The 27,733-nt window shown below is 45.6% G+C and overlaps 1 protein-coding gene across 1 annotated transcript; it reads right to left on the reverse strand.

The window, feature by feature from the left end:
- On the reverse strand, positions 1-27,562 carry CLIC6 (CLIC family member 6). The gene is made up of 6 exons (XM_010220642.2): positions 26,195-27,562; positions 4,367-4,476; positions 3,775-3,900; positions 2,550-2,656; positions 1,754-1,935; positions 1-418 (listed from the first exon to the last, which is right to left on the reverse strand). The coding sequence occupies exons 1-6, from the start codon at positions 27,560-27,562 to the stop codon at positions 257-259; spliced, it is 2,055 nt and encodes a 684-aa protein (XP_010218944.2). The 3' UTR covers positions 1-256.
- Between the last annotated feature and the right edge of the window lie 171 nt (positions 27,563-27,733).

The raw sequence follows: 27,733 nt of genomic DNA on the forward strand, positions 1-27,733 counted from the left end.
TCTGATGCCTTTAACCTGGAATGTGGCACACACATTTGTGTGTGTATACATCTGTACAGAGACACAAACATGTACATGTATAATTTAAAAATGAGCAAATAATGCTGTACAATTGCTGTAAAAGAAGAATTGGCCAGTGACAGAACTTACACTGAAGAGTGTATAGTTTTTTTTGATTGTCTGTTTTTTTTTTGTTCCATCTTGGCTGGTGCCCATCCAAACCCTAGAAATAAAGAAAAGCAGAAGCGTCTTCCATTTACTTCATTCTCTTTGCAACATCCAAATATGCATACTCGATTTCTTGATCAGCAGGACAAGTGTTTGTAAATTCATCTCTTGCATATGCATTGTTCAAGTATCTTGAAATCCCTGTCATTTCAGGTGGAAACTCAAAATTTCTGTATTTTTTTGCAACAACCTTTTATTAAAAGAAAAAAGAAAAAGATTATTACACACAAGACTTCATAAAATAACTCTGCTCTTTATACAGATTTTTGCTTTTCCACTCCTGTGTCTTTCATATTTACAATACACTTTTTGGTGGGAGCAAAGGGGAGGAAAAGAAAAACAACAAAAAAAGGAAGAAGGCATGGAACAAACAAAGCCAGCTAACTAGCTAACCCACTCAAACGGATTTATTTAGTATAAATATTCTGCTGGAGTTACACTGTTCGACCGCACTCCTGGAGGAGATGGAGCATAAAACAGCAAGAGAGCTAGCATAAACCAGAATGAACAAAGTGCTCTTACAGTAATAAGTTAGCCCACAGTTGGAAGCTTTCACTTAAAACTGAAAAACTTAAATTTCAGAAGGCTAGGGAAAACAACCATTGGCTGTTACCTAGCACTTCCCTGTGGATCAGCGAGGGTGGCTTGACCATCCTTGAGACGTCCATCTGATATAAGGCCATTCCCTTTGCAAGGGCCCTACTGATGAACCCCAATCTGTTACGTGCCCGCCCTCCGAACAGTGCCCTGTGGAATGGGAAAGGGCTGCGCTCTCCTGCTGCTGCCTGTGGATTAGTTTCAACCACGAGGTCTCCTGAGATAAGTTATCATTCACAAAGGTGTCAGAAAACAACTCCTCCATCCACTCCTCTTCCAACAAAACAGAACTCAAAACTGCAACTTCCTGAAGTGATCTTCTTCTTATAGAAACCAAATCAATTTCCAAAGTGTCCCTTCCTCTTCCAGAGCCTGTCTGGCTCTGGAGCAGCCTGGGGACAAGCTCTAGCAAAGCCCTGCTTGGTGCCCAGCACTGCTAGAGGTGTGTGGATGCCCCACAGCCCTGCAAAAAAGATCCTGGGAGTCTTGGCTGGAAGGATGCTGGGTCCCCGGTCAATGTGACTGGTGTTACCAGTGATGTTCAGCAAAGCAGGAGTTTTGAGTTGGGAGGGGAATTGGCATGGACAAAAGTCATTTATCTTGGCACCTTACATGCGAAATGCAAAGGAAAACATTTCTCTGTGGCACTGAATTGAGTACCTTACTCATTTAATACTTGTGTGATACCTAGAGAGTGCAGTCATGACCCAAATATGAAACCAGATACTCTGACTGTAGAGTCATCAATCTGAGCATCTGCCTAGCTTTGCTCTACTGAAATGGCCTTGCGCACGAGCGTTCGTTGTCCCTGCATTTAGACAGCTGCTGTGCAGCTTCAGAAAAGATACAGTATTCCTCTGCCCTCTAAAAGGGAACTTGAGCTTCTCCATTTCTCTCCTCTTCAAAATGCCGAAATGAAAATGCAAACCTTAATTATATGGAGCTTCGGTAGGAGGTTGCAATCTGCTAAGGTGAGCTCATCCCCATCCAGGAACTTCCGGCTGGAAACAGTGATCTCCTCAGTGCTGTAAGCATCAATTTCATCCGGCAAGGGGCTATTTAAGTAGTTGTCCAGCTTCCTCAGGGCTTTAAGCAAAGATTTTTCCAAATCTAGGTTAAGACAATAAAAAGGTCATTAAGCACCAAGGTCTCTCTTGAGTCCCAACAGAGAAGCAACTCCCGCCTTCTGTTCCCTGGCACCAATCCAGATTGCAGCCACCCCACTATGCCAACTCCTGCAATTCCTTTATCCTAAGCTTAAAACCTAATGCTGGGATAAGAGCCATAAGGAGCTCTATTTGTTTCTGAGAAAACAAAACTGGGTCTGCTCAGTATGGAGGGACTGACTCCAGCCATCTGCATGGGAACGTAGAGCCTTGGGGTCAGAGCCGTCATTAGTGACTCGAACGGAGGAGGAAGGCACCAGGAGGAGGGCAGGTGGCAGAGCTGAAGCTAAGGTGCTGCTTTGAGCTCCTGCAGCAGAGGCACAGGGGAGATGCAGTTGTGGGCCTGCGAGCTGAAGAACCTGGGAGGAGCTGGAGCTGGTGCCCCCACGCTGGCAGCCTGTATCTGAGACAACTGATTTGGGGAGTTCCAACCAAGAGACAGAACAGGCCCAAGTTTCCAAGGCATTCATGCTCTGGGAAATGGCTGCCTACCCTAAGCTGTATCTACAGTATGCTAGAACTGTACAGGGACCAATGAGAGGACTACATAGCACATACTTTCATTAGCATCTTTTCTTGGGTTCTTTATGAAGGCAGAGAATTTTGCAAACACATCATTTCCTGCAGAGTTAGACTCAGGGTGGTTTGGTGCAAGTTTGGGGTATCTGAGGAATTAAAAGAAACAAAAAACATTAAGTGACTAGCCACTTTTTTATTTCTACCTCCATTAATTATTTTTAAACTGCAGCATCACTCCTTTGCAAACAACATGATTGCACAGAGCTTTCGGAGGGAACCACCACAGCTACGGATCCCTGGGGCGGTATGGCCTCCGGCCCATTCCCACACCATGTGGCTCACCTCCTCTTCCCTGGGGAGATGGAAAACGGCAGCTCACGCTGCAAACACCACCCAGACAATCCAGTGCCTCTTCCAGGCCGCCTCCGGCGGGGACGAACCGAGGCCGAGCAGAGCGTGGCCTCTGCTGCAAGGAGGGAAGGTCCCGAGCGGCACCGAGTGCTGCTCCTGCCAACCTCCTTGTGCGTGCAAGCTCAATACGGCCTGGCTAGGAGCTGCTGCTGCTGCTGCTGCCATGGGCAAGTAGATGGGAAAAAAGTGAAGGGGAATGACTGCTAGCACGGTTGCAGTCAGGTTCGGCGGCTTGAGATGGGGTGTTGTGGAGAGCAGGGGAAAAATGGTGCATGGGTGGGAGATAAGGTGGTGGGGCTAGTGCTGGGCGCAGCTCTGGAAGAGGTGGGAAGAACTGCTGGGAAGGACAAGCCCCGGGCCCAGCCCCTGGTGTGCGCTGAGGTTGGCCCACCTTGCTGCTCTGGATGAGCACTGGCAGTCTTTGCCCCAGGGCTCCTAGGACAGAGGTGGCTCTCACTAAGGTTTTCTTTTAACTTTACTTGTTCCCAGCAAGCGCAATTGTTTGTACAGTGTACAGAGGGAAACCTCAAATGCACACAAATGGAGGAAAGGAGGTCAGGTTTCTGCGATGGTATGCAGGTTTTTGCACATACTTGCTGCAGCAGGGTGGATTTTATGCCTTGGGAGTGACTGTAGTGGCATAACACAAGCGTGGGGTGAAGGAGAAGGCAGTGGGAAGAGCACAAGCAGTGGCCTGGGGAAAACCCCGCGGCAACTGCACCAGCTGGACTGGAGCCTCTTAAGCTTCCCATGCTCATCCTAACACTTGCAGCGACCAAGGGGGCTCTGCCAAGGACCCTCTGCAAGGCCCATGAGGGGCTAAAAGCAGAAGAAGAGGTTGGGGACACAGTACCGGGGCGGCGCTAACTTTTCTTCCAAGAACTCCTCGATCTTGTTGACGTCAGTTTTCACTTCACCGTCAAATGTCATGAAGGGGGGGTTCGTTCCTGGGGCCAGGTTCTGCAGGTCCGCGGGCTTCCTGGTGGGAGGAAAGAGACTGGCTTCGTCACGGCTGGAACCACGTCTGCAGTTTCTATACTTAATTGCAATGAGTCGTCTCAGCTTCAAAATACCAGATTGCTATCATCTGCCTTGCCTATAAAGTAAAACAGACCCAGCTGCCTCACACTGGCATTGCGAGAATTAGCTAGCCCATACCTGACCATGCTCTGAAAAGCTAAAACTTCAGTCTTATGTAACAGAGACCTACTGCAAAATAGATTAAAATCTCAAATGCTTCAAAGGAGTTAGTCCACTTTATATTAGGGAACGTTAAAGAGGAATCAGGCATACAAACTGCTGTCATAATAGCAAGGCACAGTGTCAATAGCAAGGCCTGCTTATTTGTGTGTGCTTTTCAAAGCTGTCAAAAGAGATTCACCCTTTAAAATCACTGTTTTTGGTAAAGTTGCTCTTAAAAATGACTACTCCTATTGTATTCTCACCTTTTCAAATCCACGGTTGTGACATTAAATATGACACCTTTTAGCCACAGAATCATAAAGAGACGCTGAGAGAATGGGCAATTTCCGATACTTTCCCCATCACTGCCAGCCTGCAAATAGAAAATAATAAGGACATATACATCTATAATTGCACATTTTGACAGAGGGAGATGCAGTTAAACAACAGAAAATATGTATTTGCTGTGAGTATGTGTAACATGTTACTTGTCTCTACTAACAGGTATTTTCACACAATGTTGCTTTACACCCTTCTCCCAGCATGCACATAGATATGATGAATAATCAGTCATCTTGGACAGATCTATTTTTTCATTAAAATGTATAATGGATGTTTGCATCAAGTTAAAAACCAAAATTGGAATCACAGCATTCCTCCAAGGGTAAAAGTTCCCGCCTCATTTGTCTAAGTGTACATAAATCTACCTAAATCATTGCAAGATTAGAAAAGTTTAAACCAGTTGACATTCACAGGAAACAGGTATAAAAAGGTTCACCAGCAAAAACTGAGAAGTAATGCCCGAAGCACTTAAGGGAATAGACAGAATAAATCAAATAATTAAGGGCTTTAAACAGAACAATTGTGGGCGCCCAGGAAGAGAGAGGGAAGGAAGGTACACAAGGGAGCAGAACGAGCGAGTGCCAGCGCTTTGCTGAACTGGTGACTAATGAAACATGCCACAGAACTACCACACCACTGACACTGAGACGTGAAGGAGGGGAGAAGGGCACACGCCTGCCCCATCTCTTAGCTCTAGACCTGCTGCTCTCACTTTTCGTGCTCAAGGGTGACTGCACCTGTGTCACGTAACTGCTCTTGCTGCGTGCGCCTGTAATGACGAGCTCTCCCTTTGGCCAGGCAAATCACCCTGTGCGAGCGTGGAGCACGGAGGCTGCAACTCGCCTTATGTGTTGCCCCAGAAGCGCGGCTCTAATTTACCTGGCGTTGCATTTTGCTCAGAGGTCGCACTGCAGCAAGGGCAAGCCTTGTGCAGTGGCTATGGGCTGCGTGGGCCTTTGCACGGTGCTGTTGCAAGGGAGGAGAGGTCTGGTTTTCCAGGCTTTGCTCATGATTCCCCTGGAGTGTGCAGTTTTAATACTTGCTTTAAGGGTACAAAGGCAAAAAAAAAAATCAAGTGTGTCATTTACTCAGTTAAAGGGTTAGTTCATTTTGCTCGTAGGTGATCTTTATATAGCCAAATGACACACAGTAACGCGACCAGTTCTGCTTGCTCTTTGTCAATGCTATCAAAATAACCTCGAATAGAGCCAGAAGTTTTCCCTACACAAACACTGCTGTCAGACGGCTTTGCAAACCTCACCTTCACAAAGAGCTCTACGTCTGGGAACGAGCACCGCGCGTGGGGCGAGCAGCTTTCTGCCATGGAGCTGGAGGAACGATCCCCGTCTGGCTCGAAAACGCTCTCACTCTCCGTATCAACCCGAAGGAGTCTCCTCTGATAACCCTCTGCTTCCTTCTGCCTTTGCTATTGTGAAACTACTGGCTTTTGTGGTAACAACAACAACAACAGCCTATTGCCTTATACACTGCCTGGGAATAAACACTTTTAGAAATGCTAGAACAGCTGGACCACTGTATTAGTTAAATCTTGTTTTGTAGGTGGCAAAAACGAGAGCTGGTTATAAAAGCTGCTCTTGTATTTCCCCTCCTACACGGAGCACTGCTTTGTTGTGCTCTATAGTTTACAACAAGAATGATATTTGGCTGAAAATTACTGTGTATTTCATAAGAACGAGATGACTGCCAACGCTGCTAGCATGTGTGCTTCAAAACAGGGATAAATACGGGCACCCGTGACCTCCCAAAATCTAGAGCTCTAGGAAAGCTGGCAAGGCAGAAAAACACAATATAGTAAGTATTCATTTATGAAGGCAGATGTTCTGAGCCATAACAAGAACTGAAAATTCAGTTCTATTTTATTCAGGGGGTGAAGGAGAAATTACTTCTGTGCTCGTACACAGTGTCTGAGTGAAATCTGTCCCAGGCAAAAAAAGCCACCTGTGATGCTTCCACTGCATCACGATCTGTGGGGGCTTTTTCAATGGAAAGTAGCATTAACTGTCAGGTGTAAAACCATTTAGTGTATGCTTTGGCATCTTAAATAACTTCTTATGGAGGAATTTAAACTATTAATCTAATTCAGTAAAGAAATAGTTTTACACTTAGAGTTTGCTATGTTTGGGAAATACAGAACACATGTTTAGAAAAGCAATTCCTATAAATAATGTGACCTTTTCATTCATTCAGTCTTTGACAGGGAAAAATTATCTCATGAGGGTTAATGTAACATTCAGAGCGCTACACGATCAAGGGTGACAGCAGGATGAACTTTTCCTGTTCAATTGCTATGTCCTCCTGATCCACTAATTGCTAAAATTTTGGCTCCAACCTTTCCTGCTGGAGCTAAGGAAACGTGGCCATTGCTTTGTTTAGTCCCACATTGCCTTGGTGACAGTAAATTTCAGGGAGTCGGATGCAGCAGTCCCAGCCCTCTTTACTGGGGAAAAGCCCATAAACAGAGTCAGATCCAGACGGGTAAGTTACCACAACAAACAGAGAAGCGCAGCGGGCAGCGTGTCCCAAACTGTTATTAAACTGCAGTGACAAATGGGCTACCAGGAAGCCAAGGGGCTGGCAGCCTTGGAGAGGTTACAGACCCAACCACCTCTCTTGTTTCTAAGTACGAACTTTTTAAGCATCTCACCACTACTCAGGAAGAAAATTTACTACGGCACTACTGTTCTGCTCTCTCTGCAATTTGGCCAACAGCCAGTCTCTCAGACTTTTCTCTTTACACTTCTCTGGCTGCTAGTAACCTTTAACAAAAAGCAAATAATTTGAACACTAAAGAAATGAGTAAAATGGGGGCATTGCTCTTGCCAACAGTGCTCCCCCAGCCAGCCCTAAACTTTAAGATGACTGTTTGCTCATGTGGGGTTTTGAAGGGCTTCCTATCAGCCAGTCCTTCTGGCATTAAGCACTCCTCCCGAGTCCAAGGGGCCGCTCATCTTTACATTTGGTGCCATCTCCCTCCCACACAACAGCCGTGGCACGTTGATCCCATCCCACCACCTGAGCTGCATCCTGTGCCCCACGGGAGCCATGAAGGGGGCACGACGCATCTAGCGTTAGCGGCCTTGGAGCCACATAGTGCCCTGGGGACCTAGATCATGAGGGCTTTGGCCGAGCAAGGAAACCATGGTGAACACAGCCGGCTAAATGCACTTCAGATGCATCAGCCTCCATCCTGGCTTGCAGGAGACAGCGCCGTTCTCATAACTCAGCTCATCTAATCAGGGAGCTACGGCTCCTACTGCATAAAAAAGCATTAGTGACACAAACCAAAGGTCTCTGTTCAAGTTTCCAAAGACAGGGTCTGCCACGGTGACACCCACACTCAAACACCATGACTCAGGACACCAAAATAGCTTTATAGCCCTGGCTTCAGCAGCACAATAGCTGACGGTGCCGTCATGCCATGATAATGCACTTTCCAGTAACGGGCTGCATGGCTTTCACTTAATACAGAAGTGAGACTGTGTCTCAACATCTTACTTTGCAGCAACATGATACAGCAGGGGGAGAACAAGACAAGTCCCACCTGCCCATTTGTTAATACTAAAACAAAAACAGCACAGCCAGGCCGGGAGCAAGACTCCCTTGGCACGGCCATCCAGGGACGCGCTGCTAGGAGCTGCGCTTTGCACATGCCCTAATTTAACTAACTTCCTCACCGCGGTGTTCTGCGATGAGCCAAGGGGAAGTCTTCGCTCCAGGGAAGCCAAAGGGAGTCTTGCTGCTGGTTCGGTGGCGGATCGCGTTTCCAAACTGATTATAGCCTTAATGGTTGGCGTATGCTGGTGTAACTGAGGGCAGCGCTGCCAGCTGACCTCCACCTGCAGCTGGTGGGACATTCCCCTAACATCCAAACCCTGCTGACAAAGCAGGCCAAGTCATTGAAACACAAAGCTGGATTTTTTAATGCTCTGCCTTTTTTTTTAATGCTTTGCTACTTAAATGTATGCTTAGTGTATACCCAAATGTATGCCAATGTATATTTGGTGCCTTGAGTAAGTGGTGCTTACATTTTAATTGCAACAAGATGCTTTTCCTAGTGACACTGGGATCTAATGAGTTCATTAATCAAACAATTATGGCAACCACTGCTTCAGATGGGAGAAACCTCCAGCCGTGCTGAGCTTTCTTCCAGGGCCTTCAGAGCCCTAGGCAGGGGGGTGTATATTGTAACAGTATCAACTTATTATATCTCTCCCTCTAATCAGGTGCTATTACTTAATGGGATTATTAGCCTACACTCCCTACTTTGCCTTTTTTTTTTTCTCCACTGTTTTTTTCTCCACACTGTTTTTTGGGGGAGGTTTTTTTTTTTTTTTTTTTTTTCCCTTTTGATTTTCATGTGTGCTTTGGGTCTCCTTCAAAGACACCAGGAAAAGGAAGAAAGCTCTCTGCACCTTTCTTTCCCCTATTGCTTAAGCTCTCAGGCACAAGCACCATCACGGCTCAAGCGCGAGGCAGCAGGGCCTTGTGCACAGGATATTAAATAGGGTCACGAAAGAACCACATTCGGTTCCAGGCGCTGATGCTTTGGTTCAGGAGCTCTGCTCTTCCGAGTCCCCTCGTCCACAGCAGTGGGGCAGCGAGAGCGCCTCGAGCGAGGAGGAAGCAGGACAGTGAGCCGTCCCCATCCCGGCCAGCTGGGCCCTCCCCGCCTCATGGCCGCTCTGCCTCTGGAGCTGTGGTAAAAACCTGTTTCGTAACAAACTCTGTCAAAACTCCTCAGCATTTCTTTTTTTTTAAGGTTTGACCTCAAATGTTTTGGGCATCCAAAATTTTGATGAGAGTGGAATTTGTTTTCCCCGGACTTTTTGTTTTCTTTTGAAGTTGTTTTTATGGGGAAGAGTATTTCACAAAGAGCAGAGAAGGCATTTTTGTTTGTTTTGATATAATTATATATCCTTTGGAGGCTACAATAAAAGGGAGAACAAGGAGTACAAATTTATTTTTCCCTTCCTCCCCTAAAGCTGATCTGCAATCCCACTTTTTCCTTCGGCACAAGGGAGCTCCGCTCCCTCCTTCCCTGTGTTTGTCCTGGCTGGAAGGCAGGTTTGTGCAGCAAGCGGAGCAGAACCACTGCCGAGCGGGAGCGAAAGCGCCATCCAGCTGGGAACACCCTCGTGCGCTGCCGCCTCCTCCCTGTCCCGCTCGGCCAGGGAGCTCCGGCTACGCTGGAATTTTCCTGCAAATGCCTCGTTCAGACCTTTTCATGCACTCACCCTTCTCCTACCCCCCTCATAGTTTCCCTCTCCCTTTTCATGATCAGCACATTTGATATCCAGTCAAAGAGAAGGAGCAACGGCACCAGGCTCAAAACTATGGCCTGGAAACCGAGGTGCAGCCTGCGAGCGCGGGCCGAAAGCAGGATGCTGCTCTGCAGTGAGCCCGGGGAAGACCTTGGGGAAGAGCAGCTGTTTGGCTTTAATCCCTCCTATCCAGCCGCTCTTTCTGCTCAGCTGAGCCCTCCGCGAGGCGGCTACTAAGGAGCACGCGGAGGGGAGCTGCCGGCACATCCCTCTCCTTCCGGCCCGGGACCAAATCCCGCTGCCCTCGACTTCAGCGCGACGCCTCCAAGCCATTTCCCCAGAGCCAGGTCATGCACGCGACACTCCTTCCTGGAATGAGATGGTCACCCAGCTTCTTAAAAACAGCATCACAAGCATCTCCTTATCACCCAAGGTGAAGCAGAGCTGACAAGCTGGCCGGGGCTCTGTGGCTGCGCTTGACGCTGCTTCCACTCAGGCTGCTCTGCCCAAGGGCAGCGCACTGAAACGCAGCCAGGAGATGAACCCGTCTGCTTCTCCCTCCTTGTTTACGTGGGTTCAAAGCAAGCCTGATATTTTATGATGCTGTCACAATTTTAAATGATAAAAAAATCCCAGAGCTTCAATGCAGAACTTTCGTTTTAAGGGAATACTTTTTTTTTTCTCTCACTAAAGACCTTCTAGAAGAAGTGCTCATTGCCAGTGATTTCTACAGGTTTGAAAAAATGAGGCTGACAGGATCCCAGGCAGAGAGACAGAGCAGCAGCACGATCACACTCTCATCCTCTCCCAGCTCAAAGACATCCTTCGGCCTCGGCACAGGTCTCAAGAGACCCGTGACTTAGGCTGCAGCACAACAGAGATTGTCCAGACATCAGCCTGGCTGTGTCGATGCTCTGTGACTGGTACACGGTTTGAATTTTAGAAATATACTTGCAGGTACAAAACTTTACTTATGTTTTTCATGTCTGCTAAAGTATTCATACAGATTGCCATAGTGCCATAGAGCTGAAAAAAATGCAGAATTTGCAACACCACTTTTGTAAGAATGCAATAAAAATACAGTTACAAGCCATTCTGGCTTGTTGAAAGCAACTATAATGTGCTGCAACAACACACGACACAGGGCTACGTGCACAGAAGCGCCACCCACACGTCATCGGGCAAGGTCATGTTCGAACCGAAGCCTCTTGTGAGGAAGAGAGAGATTACATGGCATTTTCTCTATTCAAACACCATGTTGGCTTTGTGGCCTACGGCTAGGGCATGTACAGCCAAACATCGAGTTTTACAGAACTGTTTTGATGCCACCTACCGGACTTGAAATGAAAATCCTGACTTGGGCTCCCGCAGCAACGAGCGGCAGCAAACTCTAATGTTAACGTATCAGGAGAGGTTTTGCCTCAGAGGGGTCTATTTTTGCTATTTTTTTTCTTGCTAATACAATCCTTGAGATTACTTCAGATGCCGAAATTATACTTTCAGGCTAAATTTTGAGATAAAGCATCCCAGCCTGCTGTAATGTAACATACATTTTTAATGGATAGAAAATAAATATCTCACCAATAATCATTTCAGTACTTTTAATCTGTCATGTAGTCCTGCCAATCTGCTAACATCAAGAAGTTAAAACAGGTGTTTCCTGCTGCTGTTTAATTTCTCTGATGAGTTGCAAAAATATTCATATTCAGAATGTGGTTGGTAGTTGAGATTCCTGCGCATAAATTGTATTTTGGTACTTAACTGTGCCAAAGGATCTATTTTTGTGTGTGTGTGTGTGTGTGAATGCATTTGTTTTCAACCAAACTGAGCACCCTTATCTAAATAGTACCATAAATACTTCTGTTTTCAGAATATTTTTATCTTATGTTTAGGAATATTGAGAACATCTATTCAATCTTTTATCTTCAACAGCACTACAGGGTTCAGAGAACATGAAAGTACAGATGATAATCCATACTTTAAAGAATGGCAACTTTGAACATTCAAACTCAATGACACATTTTTTGCCCTAAACGCTAATTCAGCCTTCAGGTTAAGGAGACAACAGTAAGTATAACTGCAAGCATTCTGCTAAAATTATCTTTTCTCTTTTACGGTGCTAAGGTAAAATAACAAGCTGAGGAAGTGACAATAATAAAATAAAGCATTGATTAGCTTTATATCCTCATGATCCAGGCTGCAAATGGACACCCTTCAGTAAGAGGATGTGACGAAAAGGGTGGGTGGCCAGATCAGAAAACTGAGCAAAACCTGGAGACAGATGAAGACAGAACTGCAAGAAGGAAATATGGAAGCAGAAGCAAAAATTCAATCTACAAACGCTTGGGCTAGACCATGAAGCACCACTGTCTGGAGGCGGGAAGCCAACGGATGCTGATGCCACTCAGGTCGGTGGATGCTGTGCGCTAGGGCAGACCAGCAGCACCGAGGATGGGCAGCGAAGAGAACATCATTAACCAAGAGGCAGGTGACATGTAGAGCACCAAGGCAGCCAGCAGCAACTCAAGTCAAGGGGTCTGCTGGCTTTCCTATTTTCTTCCCCCTCTCACAAGAACGCAATCACATATTAGTCCAGGAGGAAGCCTTGCACGTCCCACCTGGAACTGCCGGGACAAACGTGGGGACGTGTTTCAAGCCGAGAGACGCTGGAGAACTATCTGGTGTTAGAAAAATACCTGCAAATGGAGCCTGTCAGTCCAGGAGGCAGGAAATGCAGCATTACCAGTGCTGCTCTCTGAGCACAGCCCTTAACAGCCCTATACAGTTTAACCATCCAACTTAGCCTACGTGAGGCGAATCCATCCCTTTGAGACTAGCGAGCAGCTAGAGATGACTGCTGACAAAAATAACAATAATAAAAGACCAGCGGGTCCAATCATCACAGCAACAAAACTTTCAACCATACTTCCTGTAGGATTATACACATACGTACATATGCACACGTGACAGCACGAGAAGAAAAAAAAAACAAATCTGTCTAAATATGAGCCTCAATCCTTTTCCATAGGAGCTTAAACTTACTCTCCACCAGGAGGTCCCTTCCAGCCCATCATTTCTTTGCCCACGGCGGGGACACCACTGCAATAACCAGACAACGCAAAGCTCCATGCTTTTGTTTTCCAGGCCACTGAATGTGTCCCTATAACTGCAATAAACATTAACAAGCTCCAGCACAATGATGGAAGGAAAAGGTGCTACTCTGTAAACAGCACCAGTTGTGCTGGACACATTAAGAGAAGAGAATGCTCACTGAGAAAAAAAACACACACACACACACACATATACATATATATATATGTATATATAAAATATCTTGTCAGTGGCAGGGGCCTCTGGGCCATCCAACCAGACACCAGGATCAGATGCTCTTGGCAATGAAGACAGTGCCTGCATTAAGATTAGCCGGATTACAGAAGGCAAGCAGTACCAGAGGTCATCCTCTTCCACGGATGAAGGAGAGAGCTCTTGGCACAAAAGGGAATTTTATTTAAAAGGGGTTTGAGCAAATCACTGCAGAGCAAAGCACAGACATCATATGGTTGACGTATGCTTGCAGCTGGGGGTGGGCACATGATAATATATGCAGCCCTGTGTATAAGATAGGTTCAGCTGCCCTCCTTAGAGAAGACAAGGAGCAGCGCAAGGATCAGAGATGACAAGTGGAAAAAAGACTTGACTCTACCCAATAGGCACGCACAGCAATACCAAGAGCAGCAGAGGCAGAGCTGCGGTAGGACACAAGCCCTTGAGGCAGCTACAGGGCACAAATGAAACCCAAGAGAGTTGTGGCATTGCCTTGAAGACCAAAGACTGTCACACACCAAACAGTTCAGACCTCATGGAGGGCTGGATAGGTACTTCATGCACCAGCTGACTGGAAAGGCTTCAAAACAAGATATAGACACATATAGATACCATCTAGCAGAGCAAAAGCCGCAGTGGGTAGGGAGCAATCTCCCACCTGTGAAAGCAACACCAGCAGGGAGTGGGATGTTGATTCAGAGACACACATACTTGGAAGAATGCATCTTAACAGCTCATCAGAAAGGTTGGTGATAAGGAGTTTCAAACAGGTCTTACCTGCTAGCTGCCAGACAACCAAAGGTTGCTGTGGGTGCTTGTGGCTGGCACCAGCGGGGTGCAAAGCATGCATGTGGGTCACCCCTAGGCAAAGAGGCAATTGAGCTGCCCCGACATGTAGCCATCAGATGCTGCTGCCCAGCGCCCGATCCACAAAACTAGCTGTAGAGGCTGTTTGTTAAGATCCTGCTCTGGGCAGACAGCACTGTGTGGAGCCCCAAGAACAGGAACCTGGGTGTCTCCTCATCAGCTACTCAACTGGTGCGAACACATAGAGATTCAAAAGACGGTTTGGTTGGGATCCTCAGAGAGAAGCATTCCTTGATCAGCCCAGCTCTCCCTTTACCTTGTGGGACATTTGGCAGTAACGAGGAGCTATACACTAAGTCCTGTACAAATCTAGAATGAAAAGACCACTCTCCTAACATAAGTAAAAAAGACAGCAGTCTCTATAAAATGCTGTGTTGTGCCAAAAAGAACTGTCAAGGAGTATAGGAAATGAGTAGAGGTAAAAGGAATTAACTTTTCAGCTATACAGCTTTAACTGACCACAGACCACAATTAAACTTCCTTTTCTTTTATTGTGACCACAATAATACTAAAAAATGATTTTTTAAAAAAGTACCTACAATGTGGGTGGTAATTTAGGTATATCTACATGCTGTATATGTAATGATACAGCTTTTTATTATTGATTTTCTTATTACCAGTTACATGCTTAAAAGTAGTGATAATGAAGATGGACTCTGTGCTGGAGTAGTGCTCTTCCAACACTGAGCAGAGCTTCCAGCTGCAGGAGTAATGAAATCCTCACTACTTCTTCACAATTCAACATTTGAAGCTCAGCAAGATCAATGTCTTGTAGACTAGCCACCTACTTGCATTTCTTCACATCTTCTAATAATTTCATTAATTAGACTACCTTTTTTTCTTTTAGCCTTCTGAAATTACATATTTATATCTTTCTTTCATGTGGTATGGGCATGACATTATGATGATCATTTTCCGTCACCGGATTTCATAACTTATACTTTCAGCAAGGCACTTTTAAAACTGTATTTCCAAAATACTTTTTTTTTTATTGTTGGAACTGGCTCTTTGGATTCTTTTGGTCCCCAGTTCATGTTGAGGGATTAACAGAGTGCTGGAGTTTCTTTGTAGGATATTTGCCTTGCTTTTGCATAAGTATTTGGTACTGAAGAGTGATCCGAGCTCAAAGGGGATATATACACCTGGAAAAGTATAATCCTCTCTAGAGGGTAGCAAGGAAAAGGAGTCTGAAGCTGTAATTTCCTCTGGTTTCAGTTCTCGCTTTTCCCCAAGATGCCTGCAGCCATTTTGGAGCAGAGAAAGCCTCCATTATTCTAACTTCTGCTACCTTATTTACTACTTAACGGTTGGCTGGCTAAGTAATTATTTTTGAAATTAACTTAATTACTTAGTAAGCAATTAAATGCTTTTGATGCATAGCAATAATTTTTCTTTCATTAAGAAGTAGCTACATGGCAATAAACTTTTTACTTTTCTAAAGTACTTCCATAAATAATTAGACCAATATACTGGGGTCTGAAAAACACTAAAAACCAACACAAAGTCCTTTTCCATTTTAATAGCCGCATCTCTCAAAACAGATTAAGTGAAAATGGCAGTATTAGCCAAATGTTTTTTTAAAAAAAAAAAGAAAAATAAGAAAAATAAGTGGAAGGTACTTCAATTCAAACCTTAACTTCGTTCCAGAGCAATGCGGGCATCAGTTCACAGGAATTTATAATCCAAACATCTCCAGAACCACTAGTAAGTAAGAAGGTAATATTCAGTATTAAGGAGCCAGTCAAATGATAGGCTTTTTATTATTTTATCTTTTATAGAAATAAAAGGTCCAATCTCCCTCCTGACATTTAGATAAAGCACCCATTTCTACTGAACAGTGTGTCTGCCTACATGCAGGCCTTCTAATTCTTGTATAGAAACTATACTCTTGTAGAAACTGGGGTCTTACTGACATTTTCTTCTGTTTAAGTTAAAGGAATTACAAAAATAAACCTATACATGTATGGACTCTCACAAAAGGAAGTATAAAACTGTTCTGCTCTTTTACATAAACTACTGCTGCTAACCTTGGGGCAGGCCCTTAATGTTGTCAAAGGAATTTTCAGCTGCGACTGCGGCTCTTTATGGACAGCTAAAAGCAGTCAACAGGGGCTCTTTAAAACAAAAATCCTAAAACCAAATGAAATTGCAGGATGAAAAAATGGATTTAGTTCCTCAAATGGTCCTTGCGACTACCTGTGTTAGGTCACGATGAAGCCACGGGTACCTCTCAGGAGGAAAGGCCACTAATTGAACATCGGGGCACCTGCATCTAGCTAGCTGACACTCACAGCAAAATAAGCACCTGGCAATAAAGCAATGGCTAACCAGTAATCCACTGCTTCGCTGGCTGATTGATACAGCTTAGTTAATATATTATTTCAGTAATGAGGCCTGACAGTCACAAGCGAAACTATTTGAAGCACTCGTTTCTCTCGCATTGCGGTCCAGGTAGGGAGAAAAGGCATCAGATGCACCTGTGGCCACCTCAGCATTTGGAAAGAAACATAAAGGAGTTTTCCTGCGTTTCGAGGGGAGATTTTTGCTTCGTGCTCCAGGATTGCTGCCTGAGGAAGGGCCTGTGGTCCTTCAGCAAGTCCTGCCACAGGACTGGGAAAAAATCCAAGAATCTAGGCATATTATTCTCTTATACAAGCAATTATCATATCGCATTTATTATACTTGCTTAGATAGCAACCAAAATAGCAATACATTTAGTTATCATCATTTGATGTTTTGTTTTTTTTGAGTACACAATGATAATGGTTTATACATATGTTACTCACACAGCAACTAAGATTTTTTCAAACCAATGGAAGTAATCATTGCCACTTGTAAAAAATGTAAGCCGTTCGATTCTCACAGAAGATGGGACAACATCTCTACTGCTTTTAAAGCATCAGGCATTCAAAGATCAGGCACTTTATTCAGCGGAGCAGGGCTTAAGCAGAGGCCGAGGGTACTACGTGCAAAGGGCTCCATAGCCCTTTGAAAAGAGCAAGACCAAGGAAATTCCTTGCCTGCTCATCTACTTTAGTCCCAACACAAATATGCCAGCTGATTAATAAAAATACATTGCCCTCAGAGTGATCAGTCTTCCTAATCCTTATCCACTTTAATTTTAAGATTCTTATTACTATAGTTTAAAAAAAAAAAAAAAAAACAGGAAACAGAGCCCTTTTTAATTGAATACCGTTAAAACCTGAGCATGCGTGGACACCGGGAAGTGCTGCCCGGCTACGATCTCTACCTTGCACACTGAAATCTCCCACCAGCCACTTCAAAAACGAATTTCCTTTCGCTACGAATTCCTCCTAGGGACTTATTTCCGTCTGTTTGTGTTCATGGGAACATTACCGGGTCACAAGTGCACAAGCAACAAACCAAATGCTATTAGCTATTTATCCTGTTACAAGAATTATGTTTAAATACCTCAATGCTATTCCTAAGCCGTACTTAATAACATGGCAAGATACCAGTTGAACAGTCTACACTGAGACAAAAAAAATCTTATATCCCTGATAAATTCTTGCGGGGAATTACTTCAACAAAAGAGCATTATATTCTAGAACATATTATAGGTCTGGGAAAAACAGATTAACTGGTATTTCACTGACACATCCTGTTTTACACTTTACCGTACCATTCTTAACCTGCAACATAACTGTGCTGTTGCAATCTAAAGGCAAAAACTATACAGATATATAAACTACAATCTCTAATTCGTATTGTAGATAAATTAGTAAACAAATAGTGAGTAAACAAACAATTGTATGCTGACTTAGAGAGTAGGTCATTAAAGGCATGCTGTGGGACTTCAGAAAATAATTTTCCAGTGTTTGTAATTCCAGTGGTAATTCTGATACTTGAACCAAATCGTGAAGGTAAAATATGAAAAAAGGGATTCATTTTGCATTTTTTTCCCTCCTCTCACTCCCCCTGTGATATTTTGATTCAAATAGAAAATAAACCAAATGACCAGGTAAAATGTTGCAATTAAAAATCAGCTCTAGCAGGACTCATCAAAGACTTGTCCTTGAAAAAGGGCTAAAACTAGGCTTAAGTACCTGCAAACACAAAAAAAGTACAAAAACACATTAGCTTAACAGATAGTGGGGTTGGATTCCATTCCTTTCCTTACCAGCGTAAATTCATACTCAATGCATTTTATATCTTTCTGATCTCCACTTTGCTTCTATTGAAAAGCTTCTGCATAGCATTAGAAACACGGTATCATCCATTAAAGTAGAATTTAAAATGGAAACATACTGCATGAATCATGCCACAGAACAACCAGGTCCAGCATCTACAACTGTAAAGACCGCTATTCCTTAAAAATAAGTATCAGAGACCTGAGGGCACTCCCAGACCTTACCTGATCATCTTTTATTCAAAAAGTTCATGTTTTATAAATGCTTTTTAAAATAATTTCAAAAATAACTACCACTAAAGTGTAAACAAATGATCCTAAAGACACGAGAATTCTTTTCTGAAATCTGAACAAATGGCGCCCAAATCTCTGTAACTGCCCATTCAAACAACCTGAAAAAGGATGTGCATTTGTCATGTGGAGTGACAAATGTCCCTCTGTCATTCACTTCATGCCATAACAATTATAATTCCGATCTATTTTGAGTATTCAGATATATCCTGAACTTTCAGCATGTGAAGAAGAAAAAGAATGAGGTGGGAAACACCACCTTGCCACCTCAGCTGCGTCGTAAGGCTTTGCAATAATCATTGCTGTAGGTAGAAAAGGACTTTTCCCTCTTAAGCTAACTACGTAATGCATACATGTGCGTATATGCATATGCCTACGTGTGCATCTGTGTGTGCATATCTATACATATATATAAAAACCAAGAGAAGGACAAACAAAAGATTAATTTCCTACAAATAGAAGAACCTGAAGATCTCCACCTCAAGCTGGGGGTATATCACACAGTTACCCAGCACTCAAGTCCCACATTTTTCATTTGTATACAACTGTCATGTGAACATTTTTTGCTAAGAAGGTCTCAGACAGCAATTTCAGATGACATACTACACAAACTGCTGCTGTTTGGCTTAAGAAACTAAATGTTTTTGTTAAGGAATAAAACCAACTTCCTTTAATGATGACAAGGCTGATGCTACTGCAAGTGACTGAAGGCAATCATCCAGCTTGTTCAGCCTTTTATCAGTAAATAATCACACGCTGTAAATGGAAATGCATACAACTCCTTATCACAGCATGCCATTTCATTATCAGAGCAGGAAAATAATCGAGTAACCTTCATAGGGCATTTACTCATGGCTCCTTGGTGGGAGCCCAAGGAACACGGAATTTCTTGCTTTTTAAAAAGAAGATATTTTGAAGGGAGAATTAGCTTTAGCTCAGTCAAGATACAGAGAACCTGTCAGTGATGGAACATGGGCAAATTTCCATGCTTCAGCTCCCCTTCCATAAAAGGTGTAAAGTATTTCCTTTTACTAAGATTATAACCTCTGAAGAGCAAGGTTTATTTCTTGCTAAAAAGCAGGCAGCCGCCAATTCCAAGTGACTTCATCTGGGATAGACATCCTAAAACCACGGAGTCGTATTATTTTCGATTACCACTTCTGCTTCCCAATAATTAAACTATATTTTAAAGAATAACCATAAATAGCATTTTGCATGGATGCTTTTGATAAAGGGCACAAGACTGTAAGAAATGGAGAAACACAGCGTTCCTCTGATGTCTAACCCACACTGGGAATTACAAAGGTGAAGGGACCCGAAAGGCACAATTGTTTGCAGAGAGAGCATGACCTTAAGGTTGCCTAGTCCCCTTCCTACATACAGGACAGCAAAGTTCAGGAAACAACTTACTTCAAATGGAAGAAAAAAAACACATGGGGAAGGGGAAGCTGGTTCAGGATTAAGGATACCTGACAAATCATACTAGCAGATTTTTGGTCAACAAAATGAGAAAGGGGGTATTTTTTTCCTGGTAGACAGTTTAATAAAAGCAAAATATGGATTCTCAAATGGATTGAGCATTTTTTAATACCCACGTGGGAAGGGGACAGAATACAGAATACCTCTATCTTTTCTATACCCACCATTTTTTGCTTTCCCAAAGCCTGTGGCAGCGCACCTAAGCCCACAATGAATCCCAAGGTCAGCGCAGCCAGGGCCCACTGGAGACCTGTGCCTATAATGGGAAAAAACAGCACCCGAACCACACCTGGTGTAACCACGAAGCTGCTGGCTGCTCCTGACTCCTCGCATTTCATCTTTCTGATGCTGTCTCGTCTCACCTTGCAGCTGGAAGATCGATGGTGCTAGAGAGAGAGCAGGAAACACCCTGCAACTCTGGGTCTATGGCATGTGCTTGAGTGAAGGTACTTGTAAAATTTGGCCTCAAGTTACTAACAGTTTTCATGTAGTGTAGTTATATTTCTTTCAATGACCTAAATACTAGCAAGCCCCTTTCCTCCCTTCCTTCCTTCCCCACAAATCCACCCGTCGGATTCTAATGTTTTAGATGTGTCAATGCCAGAGGAGTGCAGCACACGGCTTTGTTACTCATCTACTTTAAATTATGAATCCAGCCCCAGACTAGACAGGCAGCATGAAAAGTCCCAAGCACAAGCTGTGTGGTAATCACAAAATGCAGCAGCTATCAACATTTCTAAAGCAACTTGCAAAAAAATTTTTGAACATGCAGCCATCCAACAGGATTTACAAAATGAAGGATCCCTTTCGACAGCCAGGGCCCAAGACAGGAAGCAAATCAGGAAACTTTCATCTTTGCTGTTGGTTTGTGAAGAGCACAAGCTCAGCCTCCTTAGGAAGGGAAAAGGACGAGAGTTGTACAGCTGAATTTGGGGCAGCAGAATGAACTTGTGAAAAGCTCCTGTGGGTTTCAAAGAGCAAGAAACACACGACATGCCCTGGGACCAAATCAGGAAAGTAACCTCTGTTTAGCAAAGGGCTTAAATATCACGTGACTTTAAGCCTATGCTTAAAGTAAAACACATGGTGAGATGCTTTAGTGAATCAGTGCACTCAGAGTAAATACAAATAGAAAAAGGTATAGGCATGTTGCTTTGGAGATGTTTACTTTATTTAAAACGTTTCTTTTTCCCTCTCTAAAATAAGCCTGGACAATAGCACAGATGTTTAGGATTGGTATAACATTATGGGCATACACAGTTTTAAGACTTCCAAAGAATGGACAAAAAGGTGACTCCCAAAACGTATGATTAGATCCTACCAAAATAACTTCATTTTTCTGTATCTGTGTAACTTTGTGGTTGGAGTGTTTCTGAAATAGGATTTTAAGCTGTCAAAACTACTATTAGCATAAGCAAACAGAACAGTGCTGCTCCACTAATCATGCCTCCAGCAGCAAGGTTGCAAAAATAATTTTGGTGCAGCTCTTAAAGCTATTCTCTAGTGAGCAGCTCCAAGAAATTTACTTCCTTGTAGAAGTCTAAGCTTTAAAAAGGTTGAAAACCTGCACCGCCTACAAGGAAAGCACGGACAGGCAAAACTGTAAAAGATTATATATATATATATATACAGAAAATTTGTTGCCTTTTAAACAAAAGCCTCCCAAGAACAATTTTATTCAGATGAAAAGACTGCTGAAAGAACAAGCAGCTTCCAGAAAAAAAAAATGCTGCAGGTGCACAGGGCTCACACAATAAACTGAAGAGTTATGAAAGGAATTCATAATGCGAGTGCCTCTTAAGCTGTATTAGGGAACCCTAAATTGCCATATTCCTGCTGACAAAGTAGCTGGGAGAGGGCAAATACCCCTGGGAAGTCAGCCAGTTTCCTGCTTTGCCTTGGGAACAAACTTGCAGTATGTGTTTTAACTGACAGTGCTCTGCGTATAACAAATATATAGAATGAACCAAAATCCCCCTGCGAGCTCTTCATCAACCTGCAGACAGCAACAGGGGATGAGTTTGATCTTGCTGGGCAGCCCTACAGCCCCAGCCGGGTTCAGCTGGATGCTGGTTTCAGTAGTTCAGGGCTATTTAGTGGGTTTAGGCAGTTCAGTACTGGAACAGGCTCACGCTCTGCTCCAGGACCAAAGTTTCCCCCTAAATCTCTTTTAATCCTTAAATATCGGGGCAGTGTAACTTCATGCATGCACATCTTTACTCTCACCCTCCTGAGACCGTCTGAATTTTGAGTTCCTCCACTGAATCTGCATTAAAAATGAACAGTAAACACACATCTACTTTCACCCAGTGCAGAACATGAGCTATTCTCCTTCAAACCATACTCATATAATTTACAAACTGAGAGCACTGATGAGCAAAAGCCCAAAACCAAAGCACAAATACCTCCTTGGTGTTTTTACTGTAAATGTTTATGTCAAGCTTCAGGTACAGAACAGAGTCCACTGAAGAGGCACACAGGCTGTGCTGATTTTCTAGAGATTTGAGCTCCTGCTTTCAATAGACTTCACAGCCACAGTATTCAAAGCTGAGAGGTTCATTTTAGAGCAGTCCATTTTTGCCTTAAACATAAGTTATGCACAAAGGCCAACTCTACTTTCGATAGTCCAGCACATCTTCAAATACATCAAGTCCCTCAAGCACATCTCAGGAATGGTGTGAGGAAACTCTGCATCGGTAAAGGAACCTCATTTTTACCAGAGCATAACAGAACCCGGAATCATATAAAAGCTTTGCTCCCTGGTAGGAATGAAATAAGTCCCTGAATGAAATAAATGACTTCGAATTAGAGTTCAAGAATGGCGCCAAGATTGGATATTGCTTTTCACTGGATACAATCTCTTACCTGATGTTCATAGGTAGCTTTTACTGTATGCCATTTAACCCAGAACATAAGAACTGTCTTGGAGAAGAATAATCTCAGAGAAGACCTCATGTTCCAACAGGAGTGGCTGGCTGAGTGCTGGTGCTCAGCACTTACAGTGAATTACTATCCCTAGAAACATTCAGAATGAGGGAACTTTTAGTTGTGACCCTAGTGTTTTTGAGTTCAAATATAAAACTGACAGAAGATAACTTTTTATTATTTAAAAATGGAATTTTACATACTACATGCCCCATGTGTTCTAAGGTTTTCTTTTTTTTTTCAGAAAGAAAATGACCAGCATTCCCTTAAAATCAAATTGTAAAATAAATTTTGAGCATTTACAAACTCCCATGGGGGATAAGGAGGAGTGTAGCATACACATACTGTTCACCTTAAGAGAAGACCAGCTAGCAAAGCGTCGACATCCCCAGGGTGTCCTGTCCAAGGTGCCAGGTACCACTTGCGGAATTACCGGAGAGCAATCACACATGTTTGCCCTCTGCAAACATTTGACTTTGAAAGACCAGAAACACCAAGCAATACTATCTAAAGGAAACAGACCATGCAGATCGTTTCATGGGAAAGTGGAAATCAAAACCTAGGGAATCAAAGCCTTGGGAAACCCACAAAACAATTTTAATATGGTCTTGCTGAAGGAGTCTTACATAGTTCAGCATCATTATGAGCACAAATTAATCACCTAAACACAGATGTTGAGTGTCTTTTGAGGTGCTTTGCCTATAGCCTGGGTGGCTTCCAGCAGCTGGTCCAGAAGAATGTCCTTTCCCCTAGAGGCTACATTATTCCTGCTAACTGCTGGAGGGTCTCAGTACCATACCTGTATCCTGAGCCCTACATGTCTGATCAAACTACGACCCCACACTGCATAACAGCCCAAAGCAGCTTCAGAGTCCACAATTCCTGATGTCCACTTCCCTAGAGCTAGCAGAAACTTTTCACCACCCACCTCTTGGTGGGAAGTACGAGGCAACATGATATTCACGATATCCAAAAACATGTATGAAAAATGAAACAAGCCAAGGCAAAGATGCAAGAAGCAGATGAGAACAGGTTTCTGAACCAGAAAGGACAAGCAGATGGTCAGCAATGGTAAAAACAAGGAATGGCTATAACTATCCAAAAGTTGTGGCTGGCCATCAAATAGTCATACCCAGAAAAGGCTAACTTTCTTCTTGAAGGTGACCCTTCTGCTTGAAATCCTGTGCAACTTTATAAGCAGAAAAAGTGGCAAGGATTGCAGCGTCATCCAAGTCTAATGTAACACTCCTAACACAGAAAGAGTGAGCGTCATTCTGACTACGACCTCCTCATTTTCTGGCAAGTTTCCTCCTATTACGGGGTTCCTTCTAACACTACTCTGTATTTGTACTGTGCTACTGAACTACGGGATGGACCTCCTCTTGGATAAGCTCTGCACAGAGGCACAAGTAAGAGGTAGACAACCCACTACCGTGTCCATTTACAGTCAGATTTCCAACAGAAATGGATAGAAATTGGGAACCCAAGAAGCCTGGGGTCTCCTTGGGACCCTGGGAGCAGGTTCCAGTGGCTTTGTAGAAGGCAAGACTTTTAAATAAGAGTTTTAAGGAGAAGCAACCAGGTGATGACTACTGCATTTATCGGGAACACCCCTGCTGTACAGGAGGAAGTGCTAGAGGTACTGCGGGAGATGGCAAGAGCAGCATGGGCTCTCCCAGGAAAGCAGAGAGGTGCTTCCCTGCACAGCTTGATGAGCGAAGGGATGCAGAGCTCTCCAGGAGGCTTTTGTTTTCCTAGCATGAAAGTGGAAAAGCTCTCATCAATCTCAAGCTAAAAAAAAGGAAGCAAACTAGCTCTGGGTGAGGTAAAATCTTCAACCTTTGCAATGCTCCTCCAATGAAAACATTTCTCAAAGCACTCTGAAATTACTAATGCTAAGTCAGTCATCAAACTCCTCCTTATTCTGTCCTCATTACCTGAAAAACATACTTTTTATATGCTTAGTCCTTATATTTTTGCATTACAAAGTCACAATAGATGTTCCTATCAGTATTGCAGCCCACTTTCTCATTTGGGTCAGACTGTTCTCCTACAAAGAGAGTACCCATATCTCATGATACAAACACAGCCTTTAATGCTTGCTCATTTATCATCCTGCCACACTTCAGTACTCAACTGGGGAATGCGTGAGAGTGTAAAACAAGAGCAGAGAAGTTTCAAAAGTGGTGGTGCAAAGGGGAGCTGTTAATTTGCAGCCCAAAAATACAAAAACCATCCCTCACTAAGCTGAGCAGTTTCTGCTACCTAAACTTAACACAAAAATCACACATTTCAACTTCAGCCTTATCATGTAGCTAATGTAGACCAACCTGACACATAAAGTTGCCTCTAAGCCACAGAATATCTCCCATCCTGTGCTGTAAGAAAATTCCTGAATTATGGAGAGGCTGAAACAGTTCACCAACATCAAATGTTATTAACATTCACCTTCCCAGGACAACATTACCCAGTACTTTTCGCACAAAGCAATCATGAGCATCAGAGCATCCCCCAGCTTTTTCCCACATATAGAGACTGAATCTTGGAGGGAAAAAAAAAAGTGCAAACTTAGGTGGGACAATCAGTGAGTAGATACTGCTCCACCTCCCACCTCCATGCAGGAGAGGACTGGCCAAAAGTTTTTCTTTCATGTTTAATTCAGACTACTAAAAAAGCAGCCATGGCCAACCAAAGGGGCTGAGGTGTTTGCATAGGAAGCATGGCTGGCAGTGGAGAACTCTCAAAACATCTTCTCCTTCCTCAGCTGAAGTTTGGGTCTGCTCTGGAAAAATATATCCTACCCTGCTCCACTTTTTTTTTTTTTTTCTTCTCTCCAGTGAGGTTGGAAAAGGGCAAAGAAAGAAATCTCATGATGGAGTTCACACTCAGAAATTTTCACATCTGATATTCTGTCAGTGGACAGATGCCCTTTCCCACATGGAGTCACTGACTTTACTGCGATTCCAGGTTCAGAGAACACAGCACTAAAACTCTCAAGCATAAAACAGTAGAAATTAGTTTTAAGACCACTTAAACCACAGTTTAAGACCATCTTTTCCCATTTCCATATACCTCCAGCCTGTCCAAACCTACGTTCTGGTTGAGCAGCTTTAAGGGATAATGTTACATTGTTGGGCACTTGCTAACTTACGAAACCAGCACTGCCACATTTGGAGCAATTAACTAAACTTTGGGGGTTTTCCAATATGCCCAAGGTCAACAACATATTTAAAGGGACATTTTCCAGTTCCCTCCACCTAAACACCTATGATTCAGTTCTACACACCCTTACTACACTCGGAAGACCTCAAAAACCTGTCAAGAGCCCCTGAAAAAAACATCCTTCCATCAGGGGCTGAGCTGGCACTTGGAAACAGAGCTGCCGGCTACGCTCCCACACACACAGCGCAGCGGGTCACCCCACACCTTACCTTGACGAAGAGGGAGATGTCATGCTCCTGCCTCTCCTCCTCCTCGTCCTGCTGCTCCAGCGGGGCGGCCGAGCCTGCCTCATCCTCCTCATCCTCCGCGGGGCCCCGCAGGCCGTTCAGGCTCAGGCCCTCTGGGTCAGGCGCCCCGTGGGGAGGCCCCGGCGCTGCCTCCGCACCAGGAACGGCGCCCCCCGCATCCCGGGGGCTCGGGGGGGCGCCCCGCTCCCCGCACGGGGCCGCCTCGGCGCCCGGCTCCTCCGGGGCTGCTGTTTGCTCCTGGGGGGCTGTCGCCTCCGGGGCAGCCTCACCGACAGCCTCGTCGCGGTCTGAGCCTGACGGGGCGGCTGTTTCCCCCTCGCCGGGGGCTGTCGCCTCCGGCACCGCTGTTTCCCCCTCGGGATCAGTCCCCAGCGGGGTGACCCCCCCTGCCGCCTCCTCGAGGTCTGACCCCACCGGAGCCACCTCCTCGGCCGCCTCCTCGGGGTCCCTTCCCGCCGGGGCCACCGCGTCCTCCTGGGCGCCTGTCCCCGCCGCCGCGACCTCCCCCGCTGCCACCTCGGGGTCTGTCCCCGCCGGGGCCACCTCCTCGGGCGCCTTCTCCCGCTCTGACCCGGCCGGCGCCGCCGCCGCTGCCTCCTCGGGGTCTTTCCCGGCCGGTTCAGCCGCCGCCTCCCCGGGGTCCGTCCCGGCCGGGGTCTCTCCCGTCGCCTCCTCCAGGGCCTCCCCGGCCGGGGTCTCTCCCGTCGCCTCCTCCAGGCCCTTCCCGGCTGGGGTCCCTCGCGTCGCCTCCCCGGGGTCTTTCCCGGCCGGGGTCTCTCCCGTCGCCTCCTCCAGGGCCTCCCCGGCCGTGGTCCCTCCCGTCGCCTCCTCAGGGTCTTTCCCGGCCGTGGTCTCTCCCGTCGCCTCCTCCAGGCCCTTCCCGGCTGGGGTCCCTCCCGTCGCCTCCTCCGGGTCTTTCCCGACCGGGGTCTCTCCCGCTGCCTCCCCGGGGTCTTTCCCGGCTGGGGTCTCTCCTGTCGCCTCCTCCGGGTCTTTCCCGACCAAGGTCTCTCCCGTCCCCTCCCCGGGGTCCGTCCCGGCCGGGGTCTCTCCCGTCCCCTCCCCGGGGTCCGTCCCGGCCGCCTCAGCCGCCCCCGCCGCCTCCTCGGGGTCTGTCCCCGCCGACGCGGCGCCCTCGGCCGCGTCCCCCTCCTGTCCCGCCCCCGGTCCCGCCGCCGCGCGGGCAGCGCCCTCGGGGCCCCGCTGCTCCGCGCGCTCCTCGGCCCGCGCCGGGGGCTCCGCCGCCCCCTCGGGGCAGCCGCCCCCGGCCCCGCCGCTGCCGCCGGCTCCCGGGGTCTCCGCGCACGGCGGGACGGCGCTCTCCGCCATGCCGGGCCCCAGCGAGGCCGCCCGCGGCACCGCGGAGCGTGAGTGTGAGTGTGAGCGTGAGTGTGTGCGGGGGGCGGGAGCCGCAGGTGCAGCCGCTCCTCCTCCCCCCGTGCCTCCTCCTCCTCCTCCTCCTGGCCCTGCTGCCGCCGCGTCCCGCGGCCGCTCTCCGCC

Source organism: Tinamus guttatus, unplaced genomic scaffold, assembly GCF_059628265.1.
Source record: "Tinamus guttatus ecotype Peru unplaced genomic scaffold, ASM5962826v1 Tinamus_guttatus_pri_ptg000013l, whole genome shotgun sequence".
In the NCBI taxonomy this organism is placed as follows: domain Eukaryota; kingdom Metazoa; phylum Chordata; class Aves; order Tinamiformes; family Tinamidae; genus Tinamus; species Tinamus guttatus.